Source organism: Equus caballus, chromosome 14, assembly GCF_041296265.1.
Source record: "Equus caballus isolate H_3958 breed thoroughbred chromosome 14, TB-T2T, whole genome shotgun sequence".
Taxonomy (NCBI): Eukaryota; Metazoa; Chordata; class Mammalia; order Perissodactyla; family Equidae; genus Equus; species Equus caballus.
Genome location: NC_091697.1, coordinates 11,624,564 through 11,651,001, shown reverse-complemented (window position 1 = coordinate 11,651,001; position 26,438 = coordinate 11,624,564). Strand labels below are relative to the sequence as shown.

Here is a 26,438-nt window from a genome sequence, read left to right as displayed (position 1 = left end):
TTCCTCACATTAAGTCATGGAGAAATAATATAAGCAAATAAAAAATTATGTAACATATCAGATGGCAACAGGTGCTGTGAATAAGACAAAAGCAGGTATAAGGAGAAAGTGAAGCAAGTGCTATTGTTTTTATAGGTGTTCAGGCAAGGTCTGCAAACAAGGTGACATTTGAAAAGAGACTTCAAGGGAGAGGGTTCAGGAGCCAGGAGCATATCTGGGAAGTGTGTGCCTGGCACGGGGAACGGCCATTGTGAAGGCCCTGAGGCAGATGCTTGATTCAGAAATTCAAGTCCAAAAAAATGAAGCCAGTGTGTCAAGGAGAATGAACAGAGAGAGAATGATGAGAAATGGTGTCGGAGAACGTTGAGGAATGGGGTGGCCTCCGTGCTGCTGTTGAAACTTCAAGTCACAGGACGTCCCTCATCCACACTATGTACGACTTGCACTTTATTCATCTGGCTGCAAAGGTGTCTTGTAGGATTAAATGAATCCTTTCTTTATTATCGTCTGTTGACTGAGTTCTGGCCTCTGTATCATAAGAGTCTCCTTGGAGTATGAGCTCAGGTACCCTTGCAATGAGGACTGCTCACATTCCAAAAGGCACACACACATATGTGTGTATACATGCGTATATGTTTATCTATTTGTACAGAGAGAGAAATGAAATGGACATGAGAAATAGTAAAGACCTAATAAGATCAAATGGTCCCTGAGAGACTACGACGCAGAAAAGCTCCTTTGGTTCTGGTGACATTTTATGCCCTGTTCTATTCCTTTTATGCCCAGGAAAAATAATAAAAGAACAAAATTAGGTATATCTAAAACACAAAAGTAGTGTGTCGTATCAAATACCCTACATGTGGAAGACGCCAAGAGAAAAAAAGCAAAGGAAACAACCCAAAAGCTCACAAAAGGGAATATACAAAATACAATGAAAGCTGGGCATTTTTTATATGAAACAGTATAAGACTTGTTATTTTTGTACCCATGCCCTATTTATTTGACTAATTGGTTTTTATGTCATCCAGTAGGGGATGTGGCAAGCCCCTTTCTCACCTTTCTAGTGTGGCATTTTTCTTTGTTATTCTTGGGCTTTGATCTCTTATTTGACAAAACCAGTGAGCACACTCTATTGCTGTTTATGGTCTTTGTCCAACATGCAAAGGCCCTCCCAGACCATACTCTATAGATTGTGCACACATCATGGCAATCAATCCTCTCACACTGAATAACTTTCATCATCAGATTTATACCTGAGGACACTATGTCATACACAAATGTTTTCATTGACCTCTGTCTTCTCGATTATAATACAAGATCCAACAAGTAGGGCCTTCACATGCTTGTTTAGCTTTGTGTTTTCACAAAGATGTTTTCATTTATATAGAAATTAATTTAGGAAAATGAAAAGTCAGGAAATTAAAAAAATGACAAGGGGAATAAAACCATGTTAAACAGTATAGTTAGAAAACAACAGCAATAAATAAAATTAAATGAAGCATCAAACACTAACTGAATAAATGACAAAAAATAATTTAATGATATTAATATGAATTAGTAATTAAATTGGCAAGGACCTAGACATAATACAATATAAAATGTTTCTAGAATGTTCTGGCATGTAGCAGATGCTCAGCTATTATTTGTCAAATGAATCAGGAGTTAGGTCACATTATATATGGACAAGTATATGGCAAGGTTCTATTTTAATTTGGAAAGGTTGAACTGTTGATGAAAGCTGGCATAAATGGCTATCTATCTTTCAGAAAATTAGGTTTCTCCCCTCACTCAAATATCTTACAAAAAATTGGAGAGGTTATACCTCAATGTAAGAGTAACCCAAGCATTTTAGATGAGCCTCTAGAAATGACATAAAATATATGGGTGGTCAAAACTATCTTAATTAAGTTAAGAAACTCAGAAGTAAGAAAACATATATGTTTAACTAAATAAAATTAAAATTTTTTCATGGTCCAAATATGCCCCCAACACAACTGAAAAACAATAATTTGTAAAAATTACTTGAAAAGCTGATAAGAATAGACAAATGGGCATATAGTAATAACAGGTAAGTGAAAATAGTGACCAAATATATAAATCTTTGCTTAAACTCAGTTTGTAGTTGAATAAAGCAAGAAGAAACCTCTTTAACTCCCATCATCCTGGGAAAAACCTTAAAGAGCTGTCACATTGATAGGGTGAGAACTTATGAACTAGTAGCAAAGGGCTCTTCTCTAATTTTGCTGGCAGAAATGTGAACTGCTACAAGGTGTTGGATGTGAAATATGAAACAAAATGGAGCCACGTGTCTAAGGGGTTTAAAATGGAGCCAGAAGCCATTAAGGAACTGGGTCTTATGCATGCCCTCGTCAGACAGAGCATGAACTTACAAACTGAGCCAGGAACCAAAAGTTCTGAGAAGAAGGCAGCTCATTACAGTGAGGACTTTTGCCTCCCTCTAGGCAGCCTTTGCAATCAATTGTACTTCGATAACTTAGCTTGCTTTCTGCCACCAACTATAGTTAGCATTCTTTGTAAGGCAACCCTCCCTTATTTGCCTTCAAAAGCCCTGATTTTTACTCCCCAGGGGGACACTATTTGAGTTTCTACCTAAATCTGTGCTCCTGTGATCCCAAATAAACACCTCTCTTCCTCTCATTTGGTTCTTTACTTTTAGGTTAATGTTGGGAAACATTCTCAATGCAGCTATAAATATTAAAAAGACAGATATTCTTTAACTCAAGGTTTTACAACATCAGGACAATTGGCATTCTGGGCCAGATCACTGTTTGTGATGGGGTCTGTCCTGTGAATTATAGGATGTTTAGAGCATCCTTGACCTCCGCCCATCCTCCCCAGCATGACAGACAAAAAGCTCCCAACATTGCTCAGTGTACCCTGGGGGACCAAATCACCCCTGGTTCAATCACCATTTGAACTTCATAATTTCAACATATTTTTCTAGCATTGATATAATAGCAATTGAGTCAGAAAAAATATGAAGGTTATCAAAAGTGTGAGTGAGAAGCATAGTCATACTGATTCTGGCCCTGATATCAGTTCCCCTACATTAAACCCAGCATATATGGGGTTAAAAGCAAAGCACTCATCCCCTTTCCCTGCTTACTCCTGGGCTTCTGGCACCAGAATCCACCATCCACCAAGGAGGCAGACAACCAAGGATAGCTACCTGCAGATTCTGTTATCTCCTCCTCCTCCTTTCCACAAGCAGTGACCCAGGGCCACAGGCAGGCTGGTGGGAAAGCTCTGACCAGCAAGACCACAGGTTCCCCTTCCCTACAAGCAGCCACATTCCTTGAAACCTTCAGAACCCCTTGCCTCTCATCTTTCAGGGAGACCAGAGGAATTTGAGGGCTCACTCTTGTCTTCAGGCTGACATCACCAAAAATAAAAACCCTTTCCTTGCCATAAGGCTGGTGTTCCAGTTTTTATTCAACTGCTCTTGTGTGGTGCATAAAGAACCTATGTTCATAGCTGAAAACAATACTATGAAATATTCTGCAGCCACTGAAATCGTGAACCAACATCATAGTAGCTGATCAGAGGCAAGTCCATGAGGTACTAGTGAGTAAGAAGAAAAAGGGACAAAAGGTAGAAAAACATACTGAACTAAAACAAAAGGAGTATTTACAAAGTGCATAGGATTCTACTCATGCATTTATCTAAAAGTGTATGAATATATATGTGTGCATAATATAGGAACTGAACTTATAAAGGAAATTAAGAACTTAAGGAACAAAGTGTCAGAGAATGAAATTAGGTTAAGTATAGTGGTTTCAAAAGACAACTGTATGTAACAAAATTGAATGAAAATCTACAGTTAACATATAAAGACATGAAATAGTGATAATTTAATGACAGTAACATGGTCACTAACATAAAATTAAACTGCAAAAGTCTTAGAAATAAAAGTATAACAGAAGGCTTTTAAAATGTGGGGAGGAAGCAGTATCTCAGTTACAATTCCATTTTATATAAGGATACATCCATATCTTTTATGGGTGATCTTCAGTCAAGTGTAAATAAAAATGCCTTCCAGATGATGGCTGAAGATGAGGCAACTTTCAGAAATAGATCTAATCACAAAAGGTCAAAAGGAGCAATAAGGAATAACAGACATGTGAAAACTTATTGGAAAATGTATAAACTTTGGTGTATTAGCATTAATGATGCAGATCTTTCACTATCATTTCTGTCTAAAGCAATGAGTTGCAAGTGAAGAATGATAAAGTGACAGCTGAATTCTTTCAGAAAATGATGAAAAGCAATGGAACAAATGTATTATGACTCACTGATAGATCTGACCACACAAAATTTATATACACTCACAATTCCCCTCCAAGCACATCTATAAATACATAAAAGAACTAGATGGCCAGCAGCCAATGTGTGAAAAAATATTCCAATTCTTTGTTGAAAGAATTCAATAAAAACCAAGAATAAAAGTACCTCATCCCAAGATATAAAAGCAAAGGACTCACATGGATAATTTGCCGTAAGAAAATAAATGACTAACAAAGACACATATATGTTCTACATCACAGGTAATGAAATAATTGCAAAGTAAAACTGGTTAGCACACTGATTTTGAACTATTAAAATTTTTTTTTCATGTGAATACCCAGAGAGAGAGATGATACTGGGAAATGTGTGTCTCACGTACTGCTGTTATAAGGATGTTTTTGCAAACATTCTTTGTTCTGGATCTTCTTCATCAATACAGAAACATAGGCAAATATGCCCCATCTCAAAATTCTTTTTAAAATGCGCTCACTTCACTTTAAATCCCTCCATGTCTAACATCGTGTTTCTCTACTCCAGTTAGTTGATAAGATCCTTGGACTTAAGCTCTACTTTTACTGGAGGCACTTTATGCCTCTTGTTTCCTCTTCAGGTTGGACTTCCACTACTATCACATAATTGGCATCACTGAACCTTGCGTTACTGATTTCAATGTTCACTTCTCTTTTTAGCCTCATAAAAACACATTGATATACTAATCAAGCAGGCAAGCAAACACAGTGACCTCTAGGCTCTGGGCTATGCTGGACTGGCTCTCAGGTGACCTCAGGTAAACGTTTTTGGCCTCCATTCTCTTTTATCCTCTCCTGCAGTGTCTATTGGGCCCTCAGACTCACCTGGATGGGATCTCTGAGAGCATGGTTTCCATGTGGAAGTCTGAATTCCTCTCTGGATGGTTAATGATGGGGATTGAAGCTCTCACCCAGACAAAACAGCAGGAAGGGGTCAAGCATTGGTCCAGAACCAGACTCAGGAGTGCAAAAGAAACAACCATGACTCCTACAACCCAAACTGCAAACCCTGAGGGACTGAGCAGAGGAGATATTTACAGCTCCCTATGTCTGCTCATTAGGCACATTTTCCTCTTGTTACTCCAACCTCCAAGCACATGATGTCCCTGTGGGATGCTGATCTGGGCAGAAAGGAATTTTTCCTGCAGTTTCTCTGTTCCCAGGAGACCAGGTTCTAAGCCAGGTAAACTCAGTTGTTATTACTCCTTCTCCATTGAATCAGCTGCCTTCCAGAGGTAAACTCCCAGCACCTTATCCCAACCCTGTTTTCTCTGAAGTCTAAGACTGAGGACTCTAACTCCCTACTCATCAGTCTAACTCCCTACTCATCAAAGTATTGGATCATCAACATATTGACTGGTGGTAAGAACAAAACCTATAATACCCTTAAAATATTATTATTCCCCTCTTTATGAGAGGGACAACTTTGTTTCTTTAATATAAAACTTTGGACACTACACTCCTTGGCTTCTGACACTCTTGCCAAAACTATTAAGAATGTTCTATCTCAAGTTAAAAGCCATCTTTGATTCCCTTTCTATAAAAGATTTTAATTATAGAAGATATATTTAGATATTTTATGCACCGTAACCTAGCTTAGCACATTGTAGGGATCGCCCAGTTTAATCTTTAGAAAAGCCCATTCTGTGAGGTAGTACTATCATGCATTCCATTCTCAGGAATGAGGCTCAGAGGGATTTAATGTTCTACTCAAAGGTAAACTGAATACACATTGGAGGCTTGACTGGAATTCTGTTAGGATGCTTCCAGTTCTCAAACTCTGAGACAGAGATAATTTTGCCCATGGGAATATTCAATGATGAGTGAAGGGATCCTGACAAACACTCATAATGCTCTGGACAGAGCCCAACACAAATCCTTATCAAGCCCCAAATGTCAACAGTGAGGGGGCGAGGAATAATCCTATACCAGCACTCATCTAACTTCATTGTGCTTAAAAATCATCAGTAATTTTAGTTCAAATGCAAACTCTGATTCAGCAGGTGGTCTCGAGGACTCTGCATTTGTAACAAGCTCCCAGGTGGTGTTGGTGCTGCAGCTCCTGGTCTGTGGATCTTACTTGGAATAGCAAGATGTATTTCTATCTTAATTTCATGAGTAGACAGTTTTAGGTTTTCTCTGCCAAAAAAATGCCTTGTATGTAATTTTGAAAGAAAACTGTTTCACTCATTGTAGAGGCTGTGATAAATTCTGTTTGATTCCTTTATAATATAAGGTTGCTTGAGTGTCATCAAATAATATACATCTGAAAAAGTCTTTGTAGGAGGCAGAAGAAGGGCCTCAAAAGATGTCCACATCCTAACCCAAGAAGTTTTGAAGATGTTATTTTACAGAGCAAAGGGAAATAATGATCAAATGAATTGTTTTCTAACCATTGATTTTAAGTTTAAAAGATTAGAGTGAATTGTGCAGGTTAATGTAATACAACCATTATGGTCCTCTAAATATGGAAAGAGAGGACTTAAATTGGAGTCAGAGAGGCATTTGAAAATGCTCTGCTGCTGGCTTTGTACACAGAGAAAGGGGATGAGCCAAGGAATGCAGGTGCACTAGGAAGTGAATTAAGAAGGAAACGTGTTCTTTCCTGGAGTTTCCAGATGGATCCCAGCCTGGCAGACTTCTTGATTTAATCCCAATGAGACCCATTTTGACTTCTGATCTCTAGAACTTTAGGGAGAAAAATTGTGTTTTTTAAGCCTAAGGTGGTACCTTCTTATAGCAGCAGTAGGAGTCTAACTCAGAGATTTACCCAATAACATTTCGTTTGTGGGAACTGAGTTTAAGCCTCTCAGTTCATTCATTTATATTACCTTGGGTAGAGGTATTTCATGTTGCAATCTTACCTTAATAGAAGAAAAACCAATTAGAGTTAGTGTGGAGATATTTGGCTCCATTAGCTGATACAGTGAATTTCCCATTGCGTAAGTGTAAATGTGGTTCTGACTTTCAGGCATTAAGAAAAGAAAAATCTGTTTAATTTAATTAATTAATTAATTAATTTTTTTAAAGATTAGCCTGAAGCTAACATCTATTGTCAATCTCCCTTCTTTTTCCTTCTCCTCAAAGCTCCCCAGCACATTGTTGCATATTCCAGATGTAGGTCATTCTGGCTCAGCTATGTGGAATGCCACCTCAGCATGGCTTGACGAGCAGTTGATGAGCAGTCCATGCCCAGGATCTGAAATGGTGAAACCCTGGGCCGCAGAAGGACAGCAAGAGAACTTAACCGCTTGGGCCAGCCCCGGGAAAATTCTTTATTGTTAAAATTAGGATCACCCATTCTACTTTAAATCTTTGTGTTTAAATTTCTACATTCTTGGAATTTCATGTTGATTTAAATGTTCGTTCTTTTCATTTCTTTACCCTCCAACTTACACTAAAAGTTTCTTTCAACATTATAAATGATTCTGTGCTCATGTACATATATGTATGTGTGTGTAATTATTTGAAAGAGAAATGTATATAAATACACACAGATATGCATTACTTCTTTTGCACAGTAATAAATGTGTGACCACAGGCCAGGAACAGATTTTGCCACCACAAAATGTGCCTCTTTGGCATTAGGATTATTTTGAGCTCATGATTATTAAGAAACAGCAGACATGGGGGAAGCTCTGAAAACCTAATTGAAGTTACCCTTTCATAGGGGAAATCTATACTTATAAGAAAATTTACATATATAACAACTTTATACGTGTTTGCTTTGCCTTTCCTGGTTGCCTCCCATAACTGATCCATCTTAACCACATAATACTAAAGCTGCATTTCTTGAGCAGCTGGTCAGCCAGAAGCACATGCACAAGAGAACATTTTAAGCTGCCAATCAAAACTCATCCTGCCAGTGCTTCTGCGTACCTGCCAGCCCCTCTAATCCCTTAAACTTTACCCCAAACTTTGGACAGGCAAGACTGATTTGAGAGTCTTGCCTCCTGTATCCTTGCTGGTGCACCTTGCAATAAAGCTTTCTCTTCTCTGAAAAGCTGATGATGTGCTATATTGGCTTTTTATGTGCATCAGGCATTGGGCCCTCTTGCCTAGTAACAAATGTATGTTATCATATTTTGCTTCATCATACCTAAGGTCAACTCTGACTCAAGGGAAATTTATTTATTCATATTTGTCTTTCCATGTAGCTCCCACTTGGAGACATTTTTAATCAATTTTCACCAGTGTCTATGGTAGGCATGGTGAACACCGAGCTGAATAACAGAAGAGGATCCTAATGAGTAGGAAAAAAACACATGATCAGCTATAAAAACAGCATCTTAAAGTCTGCTATCAGGAAGAACAATTGAGGTAGATATACAAAGGAATGATGTTCACAAGAGTGAAAAACAGTTATCTCAGATTTTCCTCTGCTATAAACTTATATAAATACCTGTGGTTGTCAAGAACAGTCTTTTTCCATAGGAGTAGAACAACTCATGACTGTTCTCTTAGTCAAACAAAAGAGGAAAAATCAGTATTATATATTTCAATTGAGAAGAAATTAATTTTAAGAGATCCATGTACTCCCTCAGATAAGTGGGAATTTCCAAAAATTTCACATCAAAGGTTGGGAATAACGTTGGGAGAGCAGGAAAACAACAAAGGGAATACCTCTTGAATATCAGAGAGGTCATAAGCTTAATAAGGTGAGTTACATAAATTGTACAGAGAAGTTGGAATCAAAGAAATGAAAATTCCAGGAGAAACTGGAGGTGGCATATTCTACTTCCACAATCTAATACAAATCACAATTTCTGGCTCTGAGCTTTGAGTTCTGAAATCAAGGGCACTTCTTAAACACTACGACACTTGTTCCCTTTACAGCTGCCAACCCAAAGAATGATTTCAGAGCCCTCTTTATGTCTTTCTTCCTCAAACTGTAGCTGAAGGAGCTCAGCATCTGTGTGAGCACAGTGTACATCACTGAGGCTGTGGCACTTGATTGTGAGCTGTGGATTGCAGCAGAGCTGAGGTACATACCTAGGTCCATACAATAAAATAAGGAGACAACTGAGAGGTGAGAAGCACAGGTGGAAAATGCTTTATACTTCCTTGAGCTGATGAGATTCCTCATATTGAAAAAAAAATATCTCAAAGCATGAGTAAAGGATCTCAAGAAAGGGACTACCACCTCACAGCACAGCTCCAAAACACACCACTGTGTTACTAAGAAAAGCATGTGAACAGGCAAGTTCGACCACCTGATTGAGTTCACAAAAAGAGTGAGGAATTTCCACATCTGTACAGAAGGACAGCTGCAACACCGTTAAGCTCTATAACAAGGAATGCAGGACTCTTATGATCCAGGACACCAGAACCAGCAGTGCACAGAGATGGGGGTTCGTGATGACCACGTAGTTCAGGGGGTGGCAGATGGCCACAAACTGGTCATAGGCCATCACAGTCAGGATAAAGATGTCCAATCCCGCAAAGAGTATAAAAAAATACATCTGGATGATGCATCCTGCATAGGTTAGGCCTTTTCTCTGAGTCTGGATGTTCAGGAGCATCTTTGGGATGGTGGTGGAGGTGGAACAGATGCCCACTAAGGACAGGTTGGAGATGGAGATGTACATGGGTGTCTGGAGGTGGGCGTCTGAGTGATGGCCAGGATGATGAGCAGGTTTCCAAACACAGTGGTCACATGCAAGGAGAGGAAAAGCTCAAATATGAGTGGCTGCAGTTCTCGATTCTCTAACAATTCCAGAAGAAGAAATTCTGAAATTCCTGTATTGTTCCATGTTTCTATAGGTGCAGGTGACCAACAGGAAAGAAGAAAATAACGTGGTTAATTTTTAACACACTGGCACTACTCACATAGTTAAATAATTCTATTGGCCTTTGGCAGTCAGGAAATTAACTTCAATGTTGTATGTATGGATATGGTCCCCTTCAAGGAATCCCTTGTTTCATCTCTGATTAGGTATTTTGAGCCAAAATCAGCCTTTTCCCCAAGAGGTCAAGTGTTCCATAGTTTTAATGACAAATTAGTTCCTGCATTTGAGGAATATCTCTTAGTGTCAACTATGTTCCAGGCCCTGTCTAGTCAATGAGCACAGAACGCCAAAAAAATTAGCTTCTACAGTCCAGTGCTGGTGAGAGAATATCAGCAAATTAAAAAAATATATAAAATATCAGATGGTGACACGTACGCTGATGAAAATGAAAGCAGGAATGAAGGTGAGAGTGGACACACACCCACCCACAGCACACCATGTCCTGGGCTGTGTTACTTCCATGTCTTTCTCCCCAGCAGTCACACTGATTAAGCTAAGAGAAGATATGACACAAATTATCTAGATAATATTATGTTAACCCCTAAAGAGTACATAAATGTTACCCAGAAATTTCAGTTTGTGAGCCTCCCATGTAAGATAAACTTGGAACTCCATATTGGTATGGCCATTTTCTGCCCTGATGTAAAAAACATAAAATCCCTGTGTGTGTATGTGTGTGTTTGAGAGAGAGAGGGAAGAATTGAAATGGATGTGTAGGGTAAAAATGATCCGATAAGCCCAGGTGGTCCTGAGATACTGTGAGTGAGGAAAATCTTCCTTGGTTCTGGTGGCATTCCACCCAGTTGTATCTCTTGTTACCCAGCAAAAATGATAAAAGAGTAAAAGTAAATGGTCCATAAAAACACCTTACAATTGAACAACCCAAGAGAAATGTCAGCAAAGAGATACAGTTGTATTAAGCAAAATTGAATGGAGTATCAAAACATAACTGAAACATGATATACAACAGCAGTAAATGACAAGCATCAACATGGATTGATAATGAAATTAGCAAAGACTTTGACGTAAGAGACTATAGCATGATATGTACCTAGAACCTTCCGGCACATAGCAGACATTCCGCTATTATTTTTTGAATGAATCAAGAATTAGGTCTCACTAGATACGGACATTTAGCATATGAGAAGGTTGTATTTCAATTTACTTGGGAAAGGCTGGATTATTCAATAAAAGTTGACATACATGGCTAAATGTCTGGAAGAAAATGTAGTGGTTCATTACCTCACACATCTTTAGAAAATCAGAGAGATTAAAGTCCCCAGTGTAGACATGACACTTTAGTTGAAGATATGAAAAACTACATACAAAATCTAAAGGGGGGCAAAGCTATCATAATTAAGGTGAGAAAATTAGAAGTAAGAAGAAAGACATATTTAACCATGTAAAATTTAAAACATTTTTGTGGTCAAAAATATCCAACAAAAAGTCAGCTGAAAAACAATAGTTTGTAAAATACAATTGAAGTGCAGCTAACTGTAGAAAAACAGGCATACAATATATGGACATATAGTAATAATAGACAAATGATATCATGATCAAATATACGGATCTTTGTTCACATGGAGTAACAGTTTAAGCAAACAAGAAATCTCTTTCATACTATCAGCCTGGGAAAACATTTAAAGATCTCTCACCTTGATTGGGGTTGGAACTTTTAAATAGGTAGCAAAAATGCAATGGAGGGAACATTATAAGACTGACTGATAGATTTGAGCACACAAAAATTATAAACTGTCATACATTCCTCACAAATACATCCGTGCATACATAAAAGAACTAAATGTGTAAAGAAAGTCCAATTCTTTAAAGAATTCAATCAAGAAAAAGGAATAAAAACATTCTGACACCACTATCCAAAAGCACAGGACTCACTGAGGCAATTTGTAAAGGAGAAACTAAATGGCTAACAAACCCACAAATATATTGAGCCTCACGCTGATGAAATATTTGCAAAGTAAACCGCATTCGTATACACTATTTCACCTATTAAATGCATCATTTTTTTTGCGTGAATACTCAGAGTAAGAGAAGATACCCTGATCTATGTGTCTCATCCACCATTGTTGCAAGGATGTACTTTCAAATATTCCTTGGTTGGATCTTTTTCATCAATATGGAAACAGTCTAACATGCTTCAGTTTAAAATGAAAAGAAATACTCTCACTTCACTGTATGTCCCTCCACAGCTAATACTCTATTTGTCTACTCCTGCTAATTAATAAGATCCTTGGACTTAGGTTCTACTTTTGCAGGAAACATCTATGCCTCCCAAAGCCTACTTTCATTGGACATCCATCAACGCCATTTAATTGTCAACATTGACATTTGCATTTCTGAGTACAATGTTATTTTTTCTTTTCAGCATCATAAATATATATATATATATCGATTTATTAATAAAGCCAGCAAACAACCACAGAGATCTGGCCTATCTGTCACAGGCATGGCTGGTTCTCAGGTGACCTCTGCTACAAGTTCTTGGCTTCCATTTCACCTGATCCTGTCCTGCAGTGTCCATTGGGCATTTGTACTGACCAGCATGGGGATTCTGAGAGGAAGGTCTCCCTGCCAAAGTCAAAATTTCTTCTGGATTGTTGACAATGGAGATCGAAGCTCTGTTCCCAGACAAAACAACAGGAAGGAGCCAAGCATTGGTCTCCCAGTCAGATTTAGGATTCCAAAAGGAACAACCGTGTTCTGTCCAACCAAAGATTCATGTGCCAAGGGACTGCAGCAGAGGATGTTTTTGCAGCTCCCTATACCTGCTAGCTCATTAAGCATGTTTTCTTCTTGTTATTCCAACCTCTAAGTAGATGATTTCCCTGTGGGGCAATGGTCTGGACAGAATGGAATTTTCTTCTCTGTTCCTAGGAGACTATGTAATAAGGCAGGTGAATTTAGTTTTTATTACTCATTTTCCATTAACTCTCTGTTTCCAGAGCTTTAGAACCCCCCAAACCTCATCACAACCCTGAGTTAAAGTTTTCTCCAAAGTCTAGCATTGAAGATATGTCTTCACTAGGTCCCTGGGGTCTCAGAGCTTTGACTTGTGGTGGGGGCACAACCCTGATACCTCTAAAAATTACTACTCTCCTCTTCAGGAATGGAGGGCAGGTAACTTTACTCTTTTAACATGAAATCTTGGGGGTTATACTCTTTAGCTTCATGACAGTTTGCCAAGACAAAAGGAATTTTATATTAATGTCACAAGTTAAGAGATGTGATTTAGGCCCTCATTATAAAATGTTCATTAATTATGAGATACATTTACATATTTTTATGCAATATAACCTGAGTTTAGTACCTTGTAGGCGTTGTCTGTTGGATTTAATTTTATGAAAGTCAACTCTGTGAGGTAGTACTAATATGAATTCCATTCTCCCTTGCAGAAGCGGAGCTTGAAGAAGTTTAGTGACCTGCCCAAAGTTATAGTCCAGAAAGGAAAGGGGTTTGATTGTATTCTATCAGGATGCTGCCAGTTTTCAAATTCTGTGCCAGTAATCCCCATTAAAAGATGAATTTGCCCCTGAGGATATTTGGCAATATTTGAAGTGATGCTAAATATGATAGTGCCCATGACAGCACCCAACACAAATAATTATCCTGCCACATATGTGAACATGAGAATGTGAGAAAACCATGTCTTGAACACCACTTCTCCAACTCCAAAGTGCATATGAATCACTGAGGATTCAAATTTAAATGAAAATTCTGAATTAGCAGATCATGATAGGTCCACATATTCTGAAATTCTAACAAACCCCTGGGCGGTGTTGATGCTACAGATTTTGGTATGGGGACCAGTCTTTGAGTAGCAAGGCTGTGGTCCCATATTAGAGTCAGGTGTAGGTAGTTTTGGGTCTTCTGAGCCAGAATTGTCTTTGCATGTAATATGAGAAGAATAGTGTATTCACTCATCCCATAGACTATATAAACTCTATGTTAAATTACTTTGTATAGAGACTCCTTAATGACATCAAATGATATACTTCTAAAGAGGATTTTGTTTGATTTTTTTATATAAGGGCCCTTGAGAGACACCAAATAACATATTTCTGAAAAAGACTTTATTGTAGGCCAAGTAAAAGTCTTCAAATGCTGTCTGCATCCTAATCCTCAGAACCCTTAAATATGTTATATTTTTATAGTAAGGATGGATGAAGGTAGCAGATGTAATAAGGCTGCTAATCAGCTGATCTTAAGATAAGAAGTTTGGCCAAGCATATGCATCTGGGACTAATGCAACAGCCATGGTCCTCTGAATGTGGAAGAGAAAGACAGGGGAGTTGGAATCTGAGAGAGATTTGAAGATGCTACACTGCTGATTTTGAAGATGGGGCAAGAGCAGTTAACCAAGAAATGCATGAGTCTTTTAGAATTGGGAATAGGAAACTTATCAGATTCTCTCTTGAAGCCTCCAGAAGGAATCTGGCCCTGCAGACTCTTGATTTCAGCCCATTGAGACTCATTTCAGACTTCTGACCTCTTGAATGATAGGAATATAAAGTCATTTTATTTAAACCCCTAATGTGGTAATTGTTAAAACAGCAATGGGAATGTAATACAGACAGTATTTTTTTTTTGAGAAAACCAAATACCAGCCTCTCAATTCATTTATTTAGCTTCCCTAGGATAACGGCATTTTGTGTTGAAATCCCACCTTATGTAGAAGAAAAACTTTAACGTCAATTTGGAGATTATGCCCAGTTAGCTGGTACAAAGAATTCCACATTGCATAAGTGTAAAAGTGGACCTGACTTTGAGTTCAGGCGTCACTATCACAAGTAATTCATTATTAAAATGAAGCTCACCAGCAAATCAATCAATATGATACAGTACATTAACAAAATGGAAGATAAAATCAGTGATCATCTCAATAGATGCAGAACAAGCATTTGACAAATTCAACATCCATTTATGAAAAAAACTCTCAACAAAGTGGGCATAGAGAAAATGTGCTTCAACATGGTAAAGACCATATACGACAAGCCCATGGCTAACATCATACTCAATAGTGAAACCAGAAAATTATTTCTCTGAGATCAGGAACAAGACAAGGATGCCCACTCTCACTACTTTTATTCAACATACTACTGGAAGTATTAGCCGGAACTTTTAGGTAATACAAAGAGACAAAAGACACTCAAATCAGAAAGGAAGAAGTAAAACTGTCTCTATTTTCAGATGGCATAATATTATACATAGAAAACCCTAAAGGCTCCACCCAAAACTGTTAAAAGAAATGAGCAAATTCAGCAAAGTTGTAGGATTCACAATTAATATACAGAAATCTGTTGCATTTCTACACACTAACAATGAGCTATAAGAAAGAGAAATTAAGAAAATAATCCCATTTACAATTGCATAAAAAATAAAACACCTAGGAATAAATTTAACCAAGGAGGTGAAAGACCCATGCCCTGAAAGCTATAAGACATTGTTGAAAGAAATTGAAGACAGAAATAATTGGAAAGACATCCTGTGCTCACAAATGACAGAATTCATATTGTTAACATGTCCATACAACTCAAAGCACTTTAAAAGCAATCTTTCTAAAAAGTCCAAGGGCATTTTTTGCATAAACAATTCTAAAATTGTATGGAACCACAAAAGACTCCAAATAGTCAAAGCAATTTCCAGAAACAAGAATAAAGCTGGAGGCATCACACTCCCTGATTTCAAGCTAAGTTACAAAGCTATATTAATCAAAACAGTATAGAATCAGCATAAAAACATGCACATAGATCAATGAAACCGAATAGAGAGACCAGAAATAAATCCATGCATAAGTGGTCAATTAATTCATGACAAAGGAGCCAAGAATGTATAATGCAGAAAGGACAGTCTCTTCAATAAATAGTGTAGGAAAAACAAGACAGGCACATGGAAAAGAATGAAACTAGACCACTGTCTTAGACTATACACAAAATGAACTCAAAATGGATTAAAGACTGAAAAGTAAAACCTAAATACATATAACTCCTAGAAGAAAACATAGAAGGTGAGCCCCTTGACATCAGTCTTGGTGATGTTTTTTTTATTTTACACCAGAAGCAAAGGCAACAAATGCAAAAGGAAACAAGTGAGACTACATCAAACTAAAGGGTTCTGAATAGAAAAGGAAACCGTCAACACAACGGAAAGCCAACCTATAGAATGGGTAACAGTATTTGCAAACCATATATCAGATTAAAAGTTAATATCCCAAATACAGAGGGAATACAATGCAATAGAAAAAATCCAAACAATTCTGTTTTAAAAATAGGCAGAGGATCTGAATAGATACTTTTCCAAAAAGACATACAAAAGGCCAACAGGTACATAAAAATGTGCTCAAAATGACTAGTTAACAGGAAAATGCAATTCAAAACCACAATCAAATATAACCTCAGACCTGTTAGATGACTGTCATCAAAAAGACAAGAGATAAGTGTTGGAGAGGATGTGGAGAAAAGGGAACCCTTGTGCACTGTTGGTAGGAATGTAAATTGGCACAACCACTATGGAAAACAGTACAGAGATACCTCAGAAAATTAAAACAAAACTACCATATGATCCAGCGATTCCACTTCTGGGTATTATTTTGAATAAAATAAAATCATTATCATTATTTACAACAGTCAAGATAAGGAAACAACCTAAGTGTTGGGGATGTTAGAAAACAAAATATTAAGGTCACCTATTCTACTTTAAATCCTTGTATCTTAATTTCTACATTACTTTATTTTTATTATAGATCAACCATTCATTCTTTTCATTTCTATCCTCTCCAATTATTTCTCAAATTTCCTTTCAATGTTACAGATGGGATTATGAATGATTCTCTGTGTGTATATATGTGTGCAAGCGTGTTTAATTGAAAGAAAATTATATATAAATATACATATACTTACACAATTCCTTGCCCATGAACTTGTTCTTGGACTCAACAAAGTGTTTCCACACATTTCATTAATTTCTCACAATATCCATCTGAATTAGGTTTATTATCCCATGTTACTGTCAGAAATAAGGAAACTGAGGCTCATGGAGATTTGATTTTTAACATTTACATAAGGAAGCAATTAAAGGTTTTGTGCATTTTCTTAAATTAGATATAAATGAATCCATGCTGTAAGTCTTCTTAATTTTTTACAGCTTCCTTAATTTAGAATTTTACATTTTAATATGTGCAATATATTACATGAAATTTTACTCCAATAAATTAATTGAAAGAAAAATTCTAATGATGTACGTCTCCAGGTAGGATCTAGAGCACAGGGAGCTGAGGCACACGAACAGGGCAGAGGGGAGATACACCTTCTATCTGGGTAGAAAGCAAAGTGTCATATATGTATATAAAAGCAGTGGATTAAACTAGGCAATTCACCTTTGTTAACTAGATTAACCTACATATAGAGAGTAAACAGATATAAATTGGTTCAAGATAGAATTTTTACTACAGCCTCACATGACATCATGGCTGAGCTACAGAAACACAATATAGAAACTCACAGCTGACCACAGACTCACGGGCATCTGAACAATGATCAGAACAACTCACCACAATGTAATTCCATTTAATAATAAAGTCATTACAATAAACAATTTGATTTAAAACATCTTGTTAAGCAGCGATATCTAACTGATACAATCAGCAAAGCTAACAGCAATGAGAGAAGTTGTCATAATCTGTTGCCTTTTACTTTGGCATTTGGGCTGATAGTGGAGGCAGCCTTCATGATTATTGTTATTCACGTTTATTTCAGGTAGCTGTATTAACAAATGGCTATACTGGGGTTCCAGATAAGTTGGAGAGGTTGAAAGGACATGTTTGTTTGTGCAGAAAAATTGGTGACCCTAAATCACATGACAGGGCAGGAATTCAAGCTCTCTTGTGAACCACCCTTTGGTCATAAGATTGAAGATTCCTGAGCATGGAGGAGATAAGCAAGGATGAATTTAATGGTGCTTATTCAGGACCTTTTTAGTAGTTATGACAAAATTTAGAAAAGGAGAGATATTTTAGAGCAATAGAGGAGTCACAATTGTAGGCACCACTGAAATTTTTGAAGCAAAAAAATAATTCAGTAAAAAAAAATAAAATATACCAACCAAACATTCACTCCAATGCATAAACCCACTCACATGTGGACACCAATATTCCATACTTCCATGAGTAGATGTATGGCAACTGGAAAAATTTTTTGTGGTAACAAAATGTGTGGTTTAAAATTTTGCTTCCCCATATTTAAGATCATCTCTGATGCTAAGACCATATTAAGCCAATCTATTTATTCAAATCTGTCTTTCAATAGAGATGCGATTGGGAGGTATGTATTTGATAATCAGTTTTTGTCAGTGACAGGTAGGCATCGGGGACACAGGATGAATAAGAAAATAACACTATGAGACGCATTATAAACCTCAGTGGTGTCTTAAATTTGAAATTAGCAGGAAGAATAGAGTTGTGATGTAGAGAAGAATGATGGATCCAAAGTGGAAACTTTGTTTTCAGGTTTTACTCTGCAATAAAATTATATAATGGCTTTAGTTGACAAGAGTAGGTTTTCCCATGTGAGCAATACAATTTATGACCTTTCTTTCAGAAAAATATAGTAAAACAGTACTTAGGAAGATAGATGTCATTTCAGAAAAAAATATTTTTTTAAGATTGGCACCTGAGCTAACACCTGTTGCCAATCTTCTTTCTTTTTTTTTTTCTGATTTATCTCCCCAAATCCCCCCCATACATAGTTGTATATCTTAGTTGCAGGTCCTTCTAGTTGTGGCATGTGGGACGCCGCCTCAACGTGGCCTGATGAGCAGTGCCATGTCCGCTCCCAGGATCCGAACTGGCGAAACCCTGGGCAGCCACAGAGGAGCGTGCAAACTTAACCACTTGGCCCCCAGAAAAAAAATATTTTTAAGAAATCTAATTTGTCTCATGGAAGAAATGGAAATTTCCAAATATTTTTCATCAAAGTTTGGGAAAAACTTGGAGAAATTAGGGAAGTAGAAAAATGGAAAACTGTCCATATATCAGACAAAGCAGAAAGCTTAATCAAGTGACTTACTTAAATTGTATAGGGAAGTTGAAATCAAAGAAATGGAAATATCAGGCAATAGATAGAAGGAACAAGTGCTATTTCCACAATCTGATCAAAGAATAGCAATTTCTGGCTCTAATGCTTTGAGCCCTGCAATTACATAATCTTCTTCAGCCCCAGGACAATTAACCCTTTTGCAGCTGCTATCCCAAAGAATCTTTTCAGAGCCTTCTTTATCTCTTTGTTCCTCAGACTGTAGATGAAGGGGTTCAGCATGGGGGTGACCACAGTGTACATCATTGAGGCTGTTGCACTGGAGTGTGAGCTGTGGGTAGCAGCAGAGCTGAGGTATATGCCTAAGCTTGTACAATAAAATAAAGAGACAATGGAGAGGTGAGAAGCACAGGTGGAAAATGCTTTAAACTTCCTCTGAGCTGATGAAATTCCACATATGGAGGAAACTATCTTACAGTATGAGTAAAGGATACCAGCCAGGGAACCACCACCCAGCAGCACTGCTGAAAAACACATCACTGTGTCATTGAGAATGGTGTCAGAACAGGCAAGTTGGATCACTTGTTTGATTTCACAGAAGAAGTGGGGGATTTCCAAGTCTGTACAGAAAGAAAGCCACAAAAGCATTAAACTCTGTAACAGGGAATTCAGGGCACTCATGATCCAGGACACTAGAAGCAGCAGTGCACAGAGAACTGGGTTCATGATGACTGGGTAGTGCAGGGGGTAGCAGATGGCTACGAAGTGGTCATAGGCCATTACTGTCAGAAGGAAGGTGTCCAACACTACAAACAGCATGAAAAAATACATCTGGGTGATGCAGCCTTCATAGGTTATAACTTTGCTCTGAGTCTGGATGTTCAGGAGCATCTTTGGGATGGTGGTGGAGGTGAAACAGATGCCCAAAAAGGACAGGTTGGAGAGGAAGAAGTACATGGGTGTGTGGAGGTGGGAGTCTGAGCTGACAGCCAAGATGATGAGCAGATTTCCAAACACGGTGATCAGGTACATGGAGAGGAAAAACCCAAATATGAGAGGCTTCAGTTCTGCTTCCTTTGATAATCCCAGACTGAGAAATTCTGAAATTTGTGTGTCATTTCCTGCTTCCATGTGGTGGTGGTCACAACTAGGAAAGAAAAAAATAACAGGATAAATTTCTACACATATATTTGTGTTGAGCAGATTGCCTTTAAGGGATCTCCCCAGATATCTGTGATTAGGAATTCCTGTCTCACGTTCAGCCTTTACCCCAAGGGGTCACATATTATACAGCTTTAATGCAAAATTCTTTCATGCATTTGAGGAATTTATGTTGACTACGGACAATCTTCCAGGTAAGATTATAGAATGCTAAGAAACAAAACTTCCTAACATCCGATGATGGAGAAAGAACATAAACTAGAAAAAATATATATATACATCACGTCAGATAGTGACAGGTGCTATTAAAAAAGCAGGTATAAAATAGGATGAATGAAGATGCGATATTTTATTGGGAGTTCAGGAAGACCTGAAAAACAAGGTAAAATTTGACCAGAGTCCTGGTAGACAGAGCAGGAGAAGCTAGGTTATCTGGGGGCAGCCTGCGCCCTGTTGAGGACAGAGTCAGTGCACAGGCCCCAAGGATGGCACTTGTTTCAGATATTCAAGGCTCAAAAGGAAGCCAGAGTGTTGAGGGGAATGGACAAGACTGAGAGAATGAGAGGTGGTGTCAGAGAACGTTGAGGAATGAGGTGGTCTCCCTGCTGGAGCTGAAACTTCAGGACACAGGGAGTCCCTCGATCACGTGTTGCACATTTGTAATTTTGTTTCAAAGGAATCCTATTGATAGAAGTGGATCTCCTCTTTATCTCCATCTTCTGGTTGACATTGTGGTGTCTGTCTTTTAAGGGTCACGAGCTTAGGTATCACTGTCCAGAGAACTGCTCACACCCCACAAAGTACACACACACTCACACACAGCACACTATGGCCTAATGCGGCTGTGTTACTCCCTGACTTTTCTCACTTCCAACCACAATAAATAGGAAGGAAATGATATAAGGCAAGTTGTCAACACCAAATTACCCTTGAAAAGTAGAAATGGCAAGTAATAGGATATATTGGAGTATATGAGGAAAGCATTTGGTGTAAACCTAATTTGGCCTGACCTTGTTTTTCCAAAAGGTCCTGACCTTGGCCGTTGACCAGGCATTGTATATCTGCTTTAGATATTCCCTATGGCAAGAACAAAGGCCCTTGCGATAAAGGTGCAGCTTCCCTCCCCCTCCCAACATTGGCATTTCCTTAAGGATTAAGCATCTTTCCTTAGGCTAGGAACTGATTGCTGCACTCACCTGTGACCACCCAGCTCCAGACAACAGACTTGCTTCCTGCTGCATGTCCACGTAGATAGCAGACCCACTACCTGCTGTGTCCATCAAGCGCTGTGCTGACAGGGCAATCTTGTGACTATTGTGGGAGGGACATTTCAATCACATGTAAAGCATCCTCTTTGGGGGGTATATAACCACTCTGTATACTTCACTTCTTTGGTGCCCTTTCTTCCTGAAGGAAGAAAGGCCCTGGGCCATGGTCCTCAGATTTTAGCTCAGAATGAACTCTCCCAAATTTTCATTTATAGATTGGTTATGGATTATTTTCATCGACACCCTAAAAATGTTGACATAGTACCCAAATTCAGGTTGGTAAGCTTCCCATGGACATGTCAACATGGATCTCCATTTTAATGTGACCATTGTGTGCTCTATATTTAAAGAAAATTTAGAAAGCCATTCAAAAAACAGAGAGAGGAAAGAAAAGAACACATAAGCTCAGGGGGTCCCTGAGAGATTGTGATGACGAGAAAGCTTCCTGGACTCAGGCAGCATTTCAGCCCCAGTTATAGCCCCTTGATGCCCAGTATAACAATAACAAATAAAGCAGCAAAACACAATGTAGCTATACAAGAAAGAACCCTGTCATAAAACACTTTTCTGAATGATTTTAAATGCAAAACTTTTGAATCAGAAAACTGAGTTTTGAACTTCAGATTTACCACATTTTAGCTGTTTGAACTTGGAGGGACAGCAGTTCCATTCTAGATGTTAACATGCTCGCTCAAATAGCAGGGATACTTGTGTCCATCCTCCCATGGTGGTAAACAAATTCGGTTGATATATGTAAGAAGCTTAGCATAGTTTCCTCCTGTTACTAAATGAGTGGATATCACTGGTAACTAGATTTGGCTGATTTTTTCTTCTACCTGGCAAATGTCCCCATTGCTTCCCCACCTTCAGGTAGTGAAGTATAGCAAAGTAGAGTCATTAACAAACCCTTTTTTCATGTTAAATATGATTTTTTTCATGTGAATACCCAACATGAGAGATGATACTGTGAAATGTATGACTCAAGAACTGCTCCTGCAAGGCGTTATCTAACTCCACAGCTCTTTCTAATAAATACAGAATGTGCTCAAATGCATCCCATCTTAAAAAGTTAGAAAAAATGCCTTCAGTTCATTGTACACATGTCCACACCTAATACTGTATTTTCTTACTCCCTTTACCTGCAAAACACCCTGGATATGTTCTAACTGTATTAGAGCCACTTTATGCCTCCCATTCCTTCCTCAATCTTATCCAAGTAGACTTCCATCCCATTCCTTATTTGTCGAAAATGACCCTTGTGTTGATGAGTCCGACAGACACTTCTCTTTTTAACATATTAAGTAAATTGATTAGACTATTTGACAAATGAACATGACAATCTCTCCACTCTGGGCTAGCCTGGTCAAGCTCTCAGGTGAGCTCAGGTAAAAGTTCTCCACGTCCATTTTCTCTGAACCGCTCCTGAAGAACCTACTGGGTTCTCAGTCTCACCTGGATAGAGTCTCTGAGAGGAAAGTGTCCATGTGGAAGCCCAAATTCCTCCCTGGATGGGTGATGATGGAGACTGAAGCTCTGTTGCCTTCTGGACAGCAGACAGGAATGAAGCATTGGTCCCCTCGCTGGACTTAGGAATCCAAAAGTAACAACCATGTCCTGCTCAGCTCCAGGTTGCCCACCCTGAAGGATTGCAGCAGAGGAGATATCTACCACTTTCTCTTTCTCCTCATTAGGTGCTGTTTCTGTCGTTGCTCCCACCTCTGAACACATCATTTCCCCTTGAGACTGGTGTGGAAAGAAGGAAAATGTTCCTCGCTGATACTCTGTTCACAGAAGACCGGGTGAGAAGTCAGGTGAATGCATTGGCATTACTCCTTCTCATGAACTCAACTGTCTTCCAGAGTTTTAAGCTCCTTGCACCTTATGCTAACTTTGAGTTAACATTTTTTTCCAATTTTGCAAGTGAGGAACCTGTCTTGACTAAGTACCATGGACCTCCCAAGTATTGACTTGTGGCAGGAACATCTCCTGATATTTCCAGAAAATTGGTATTCCCTTCTTCAACCACGAAGAGAGGTGTGTTTCTTTGCTACAAAACCATGGGAACTATAATCCTTGGCTTCACGATGCTTGTGGCAAATCAACTAGAAGATCCATGCTTGTAACTCTACTTAAAAGCTCTCATTTATTTCTTCTCTTTAAAATGTTTGTAGATTTTAAAATATATTTAGATATTTTTATACACCATGAACTGAGCTCACAATCTTACATGGATTGTCTCATTTAATTTTTACAAAAGTCCATTGTATGTGATCAGTACTTTGACGAACCTCAGTTTACATCTGCAGAAATGGGACTCAGTCGGATTATGTGATCTGTCCAAAGTTATGAACTGAGTAGAGGATAAGCTTTGATTGGAACTCCCTCAAGATATTTCCACTTCTCATACTTGATATCCGTAGGTCTCAGATGGGGTGATTTTGCCTCCAAGGAACATGTAGCAATGTCTGGAGAAATTTTTGGTTGTCACAACCAACGTGGGAGGTGCTTCTGCCTCCTAGTGGGTTGAGGCAAGTGATGCTGCTACACGTGCTACTATGCACAGGACAGCCCATCAAAAATAATTATGCAGCACAGATGTCAACAGTGGGAGGAGGGAAAGTTCTAGACCAGAACTTCTCCAGCATCATTGTGTGTAGGAGTCACTTGGGGATCATCTTCATGAGCAGATTCTGAATCCGCAGGTGTAAGACAGGCCAAGAGAGTCTGAATCTGCAACTCACTCTTAGTCAGGTGGATGCTGCAGGTCCTGGTCTGTGAACTTGTCTTTGAGTGTCAGGGCTGTGGTCCAGTGTCAGAGTGAGATGTAGGTATTATGAGGCCTTCTCCACCAAGACTCCTCCACCCACCTCAGGTCTCACCTCAGGTCATCAAATGATGGACTCAGTAGCCCAGCTTCTGTACACTCGAGTTTACGTGTGCTCCTTGAGTATTTCCCTCATGACAGGAAATGACTCCTTAGGCTTTTGATTCCTTACCTATAAATAGGGAATTCCACCTATGCTATGGATTTAGTGTGCAAAGCTGGTGATAATTTAGAACTAATGGGAAATTACCTGGCCCACAGCAGATGCTCAATCTACAGCTGTCGTTGTGACTATGTCCCAGTTCTCTGTTTACTAAGCTCATTGTGATGTCAAAGAATCTCTAGGGACAGGAAGTGAGCCCAACATTTGCCCTACTCCTGGGAGACAGTGAACAGTGGCCTTGAAGGGGGATCTTCTCCCAGGGCCCTGCCCACAGAGAAAAGTGCTTGAGAGGTCACCATTCTATGCCCTGTTGTACTCAGGGGCATCATCCTTGAGCCTCCCTATAGGCTTCAAATGGACACAGTAAGAATTTTAGACTCTTCAAGATGCTTTATTATCTTGCTATGTTCCACTTGGGAATATCTGCAAAGCAGCTGTTTCTTGGTGAATCAAATTATTCCACCAACTCTTTGTATCCTCCTGTTGCAAGTCTATAGCATATAATTAATAAATGTTTTTTGTAAAAAAAAAGTATTAAATATTTGTGTGCCTGTCTGCCCTATATAGAATTTAATTTATTTTTCACAATAATTTATTCACTTCTCCATTCTCACAGGTAGGCTGTACCTCCCCACTGACTGCCTTTTAGACTACAAATAAAATTTCCCAGCTTTACTGAGACATAATTGACATATAACATTTTATAATTTTAAAGTACACTTTAAAGTAAAAGTATAATTTTAAAGTATAAAATTATAAATTTATAATTTTAAAGTATGGTTTGCTATACATATATATTGCATAATTATTACCCCAATAAAATTAATTAATATATCCAGCAGTTTATATAATTATATTTTTTTGTACCGAGAACATTTAAGATATACTTGCTTAGCAATTTTCAAGTATATAACGCAGTATTGTTAACTATAGTCACTGTGCTTCACATTAGATCTACAGAACTTATACATTTTATAACTGGAAGTTTGTACCCTTTGACCAACATCTCCACGTTCCCCTCAGGCCGCTGTCCTAGGTGACAATCTATTTACTCTTTGGTTCTATGAGTTTGACATTTTTAGATACCACATATAAGAGATATCATAAAGTTTTGTCTTTCTCTCTGTGACTTATTTATTATAATGCCCTCAAGTTCTATTCACGTTATCCATGTTGTTGCAAAAGAAAGGATTTTATTCTCCTTTATTGCTGAATAATCTCATATATATATATGATAAGATAATAATCTTATATATACATCACATTTTCTTTATCCATTCACTTGTTGGTGGAGACTTAGGCTGTTTCCATGTCTTGGCCATTGTAAATAATGTTGCAATGAACATGGAGTGGGTGCAGACATCTCTTTGAGATAGTGATTTTCTTTCCTTTGGATGTATATCCAGAAGTGACATTGCTGGATTGCATGCAGCTCTATGTTTGATTTTTTGAGAATCCTCCATACTGTTTTCCATAGTGGCTATACAGATTTACATTCCTATCAACAGTGTACCAGTGTTCTCTTTTCTGCATATCTTCACAGCATTTATCTTTTGTCTTTTGTTTGTTTGTTTGTTTTTGTTTTTTGCTGAGGAAGATTGTCCCTGAGCTAATATCTGTGCCAATCTTCCTCTATTTTGTCTGTGGGTTGCCACCACAGCATGACTGATGTGTGGGGCTAGGTCCACACCAGGGACCCAAACATGTAAACCTGGGCCACTGAAGCAGAACACACTGAACATAACCACCAGGCCACAGGGCTGGCCCGATCTTTTGCCATTTTGATAACTGAATTCCTAACAGGTGTGAGAGGAATCTCGTTGTGGTCTTGACTTGCATCTCCCTGATGAGAAGT

General features: G+C 38.4%; 1 protein-coding gene and 1 pseudogene across 2 annotated transcripts; both read right to left on the bottom strand.

Annotated features, from left to right (window-relative positions):
• Positions 1-9,126: 9,126 nt before the first annotated feature.
• On the bottom strand, positions 9,127-11,202 carry LOC138917592 (olfactory receptor-like protein OLF4; annotated as a pseudogene).
• Positions 11,203-19,253: 8,051 nt separating this feature from the next.
• LOC138917540 (olfactory receptor 7A17-like) lies at positions 19,254-24,707 on the bottom strand. Of its 2 annotated transcripts, XM_070234681.1 has the most exons (3): positions 23,049-23,230; positions 21,525-21,639; positions 19,254-20,314 (listed from the first exon to the last, which is right to left on the bottom strand). In XM_070234681.1, exon 3 carries the CDS (start codon positions 20,296-20,298, stop codon positions 19,330-19,332), a length of 969 nt encoding a protein of 322 aa, XP_070090782.1. In that variant the 5' UTR covers positions 20,299-20,314; positions 21,525-21,639; positions 23,049-23,230; the 3' UTR covers positions 19,254-19,329. The 2 variants fall into 2 exon arrangements, with proteins under 2 accessions (XP_070090782.1, XP_070090781.1); XM_070234680.1 differs by lacking the exon at positions 21,525-21,639 and having other exon boundaries at positions 23,049-24,707.
• Positions 24,708-26,438: the final 1,731 nt, after the last annotated feature.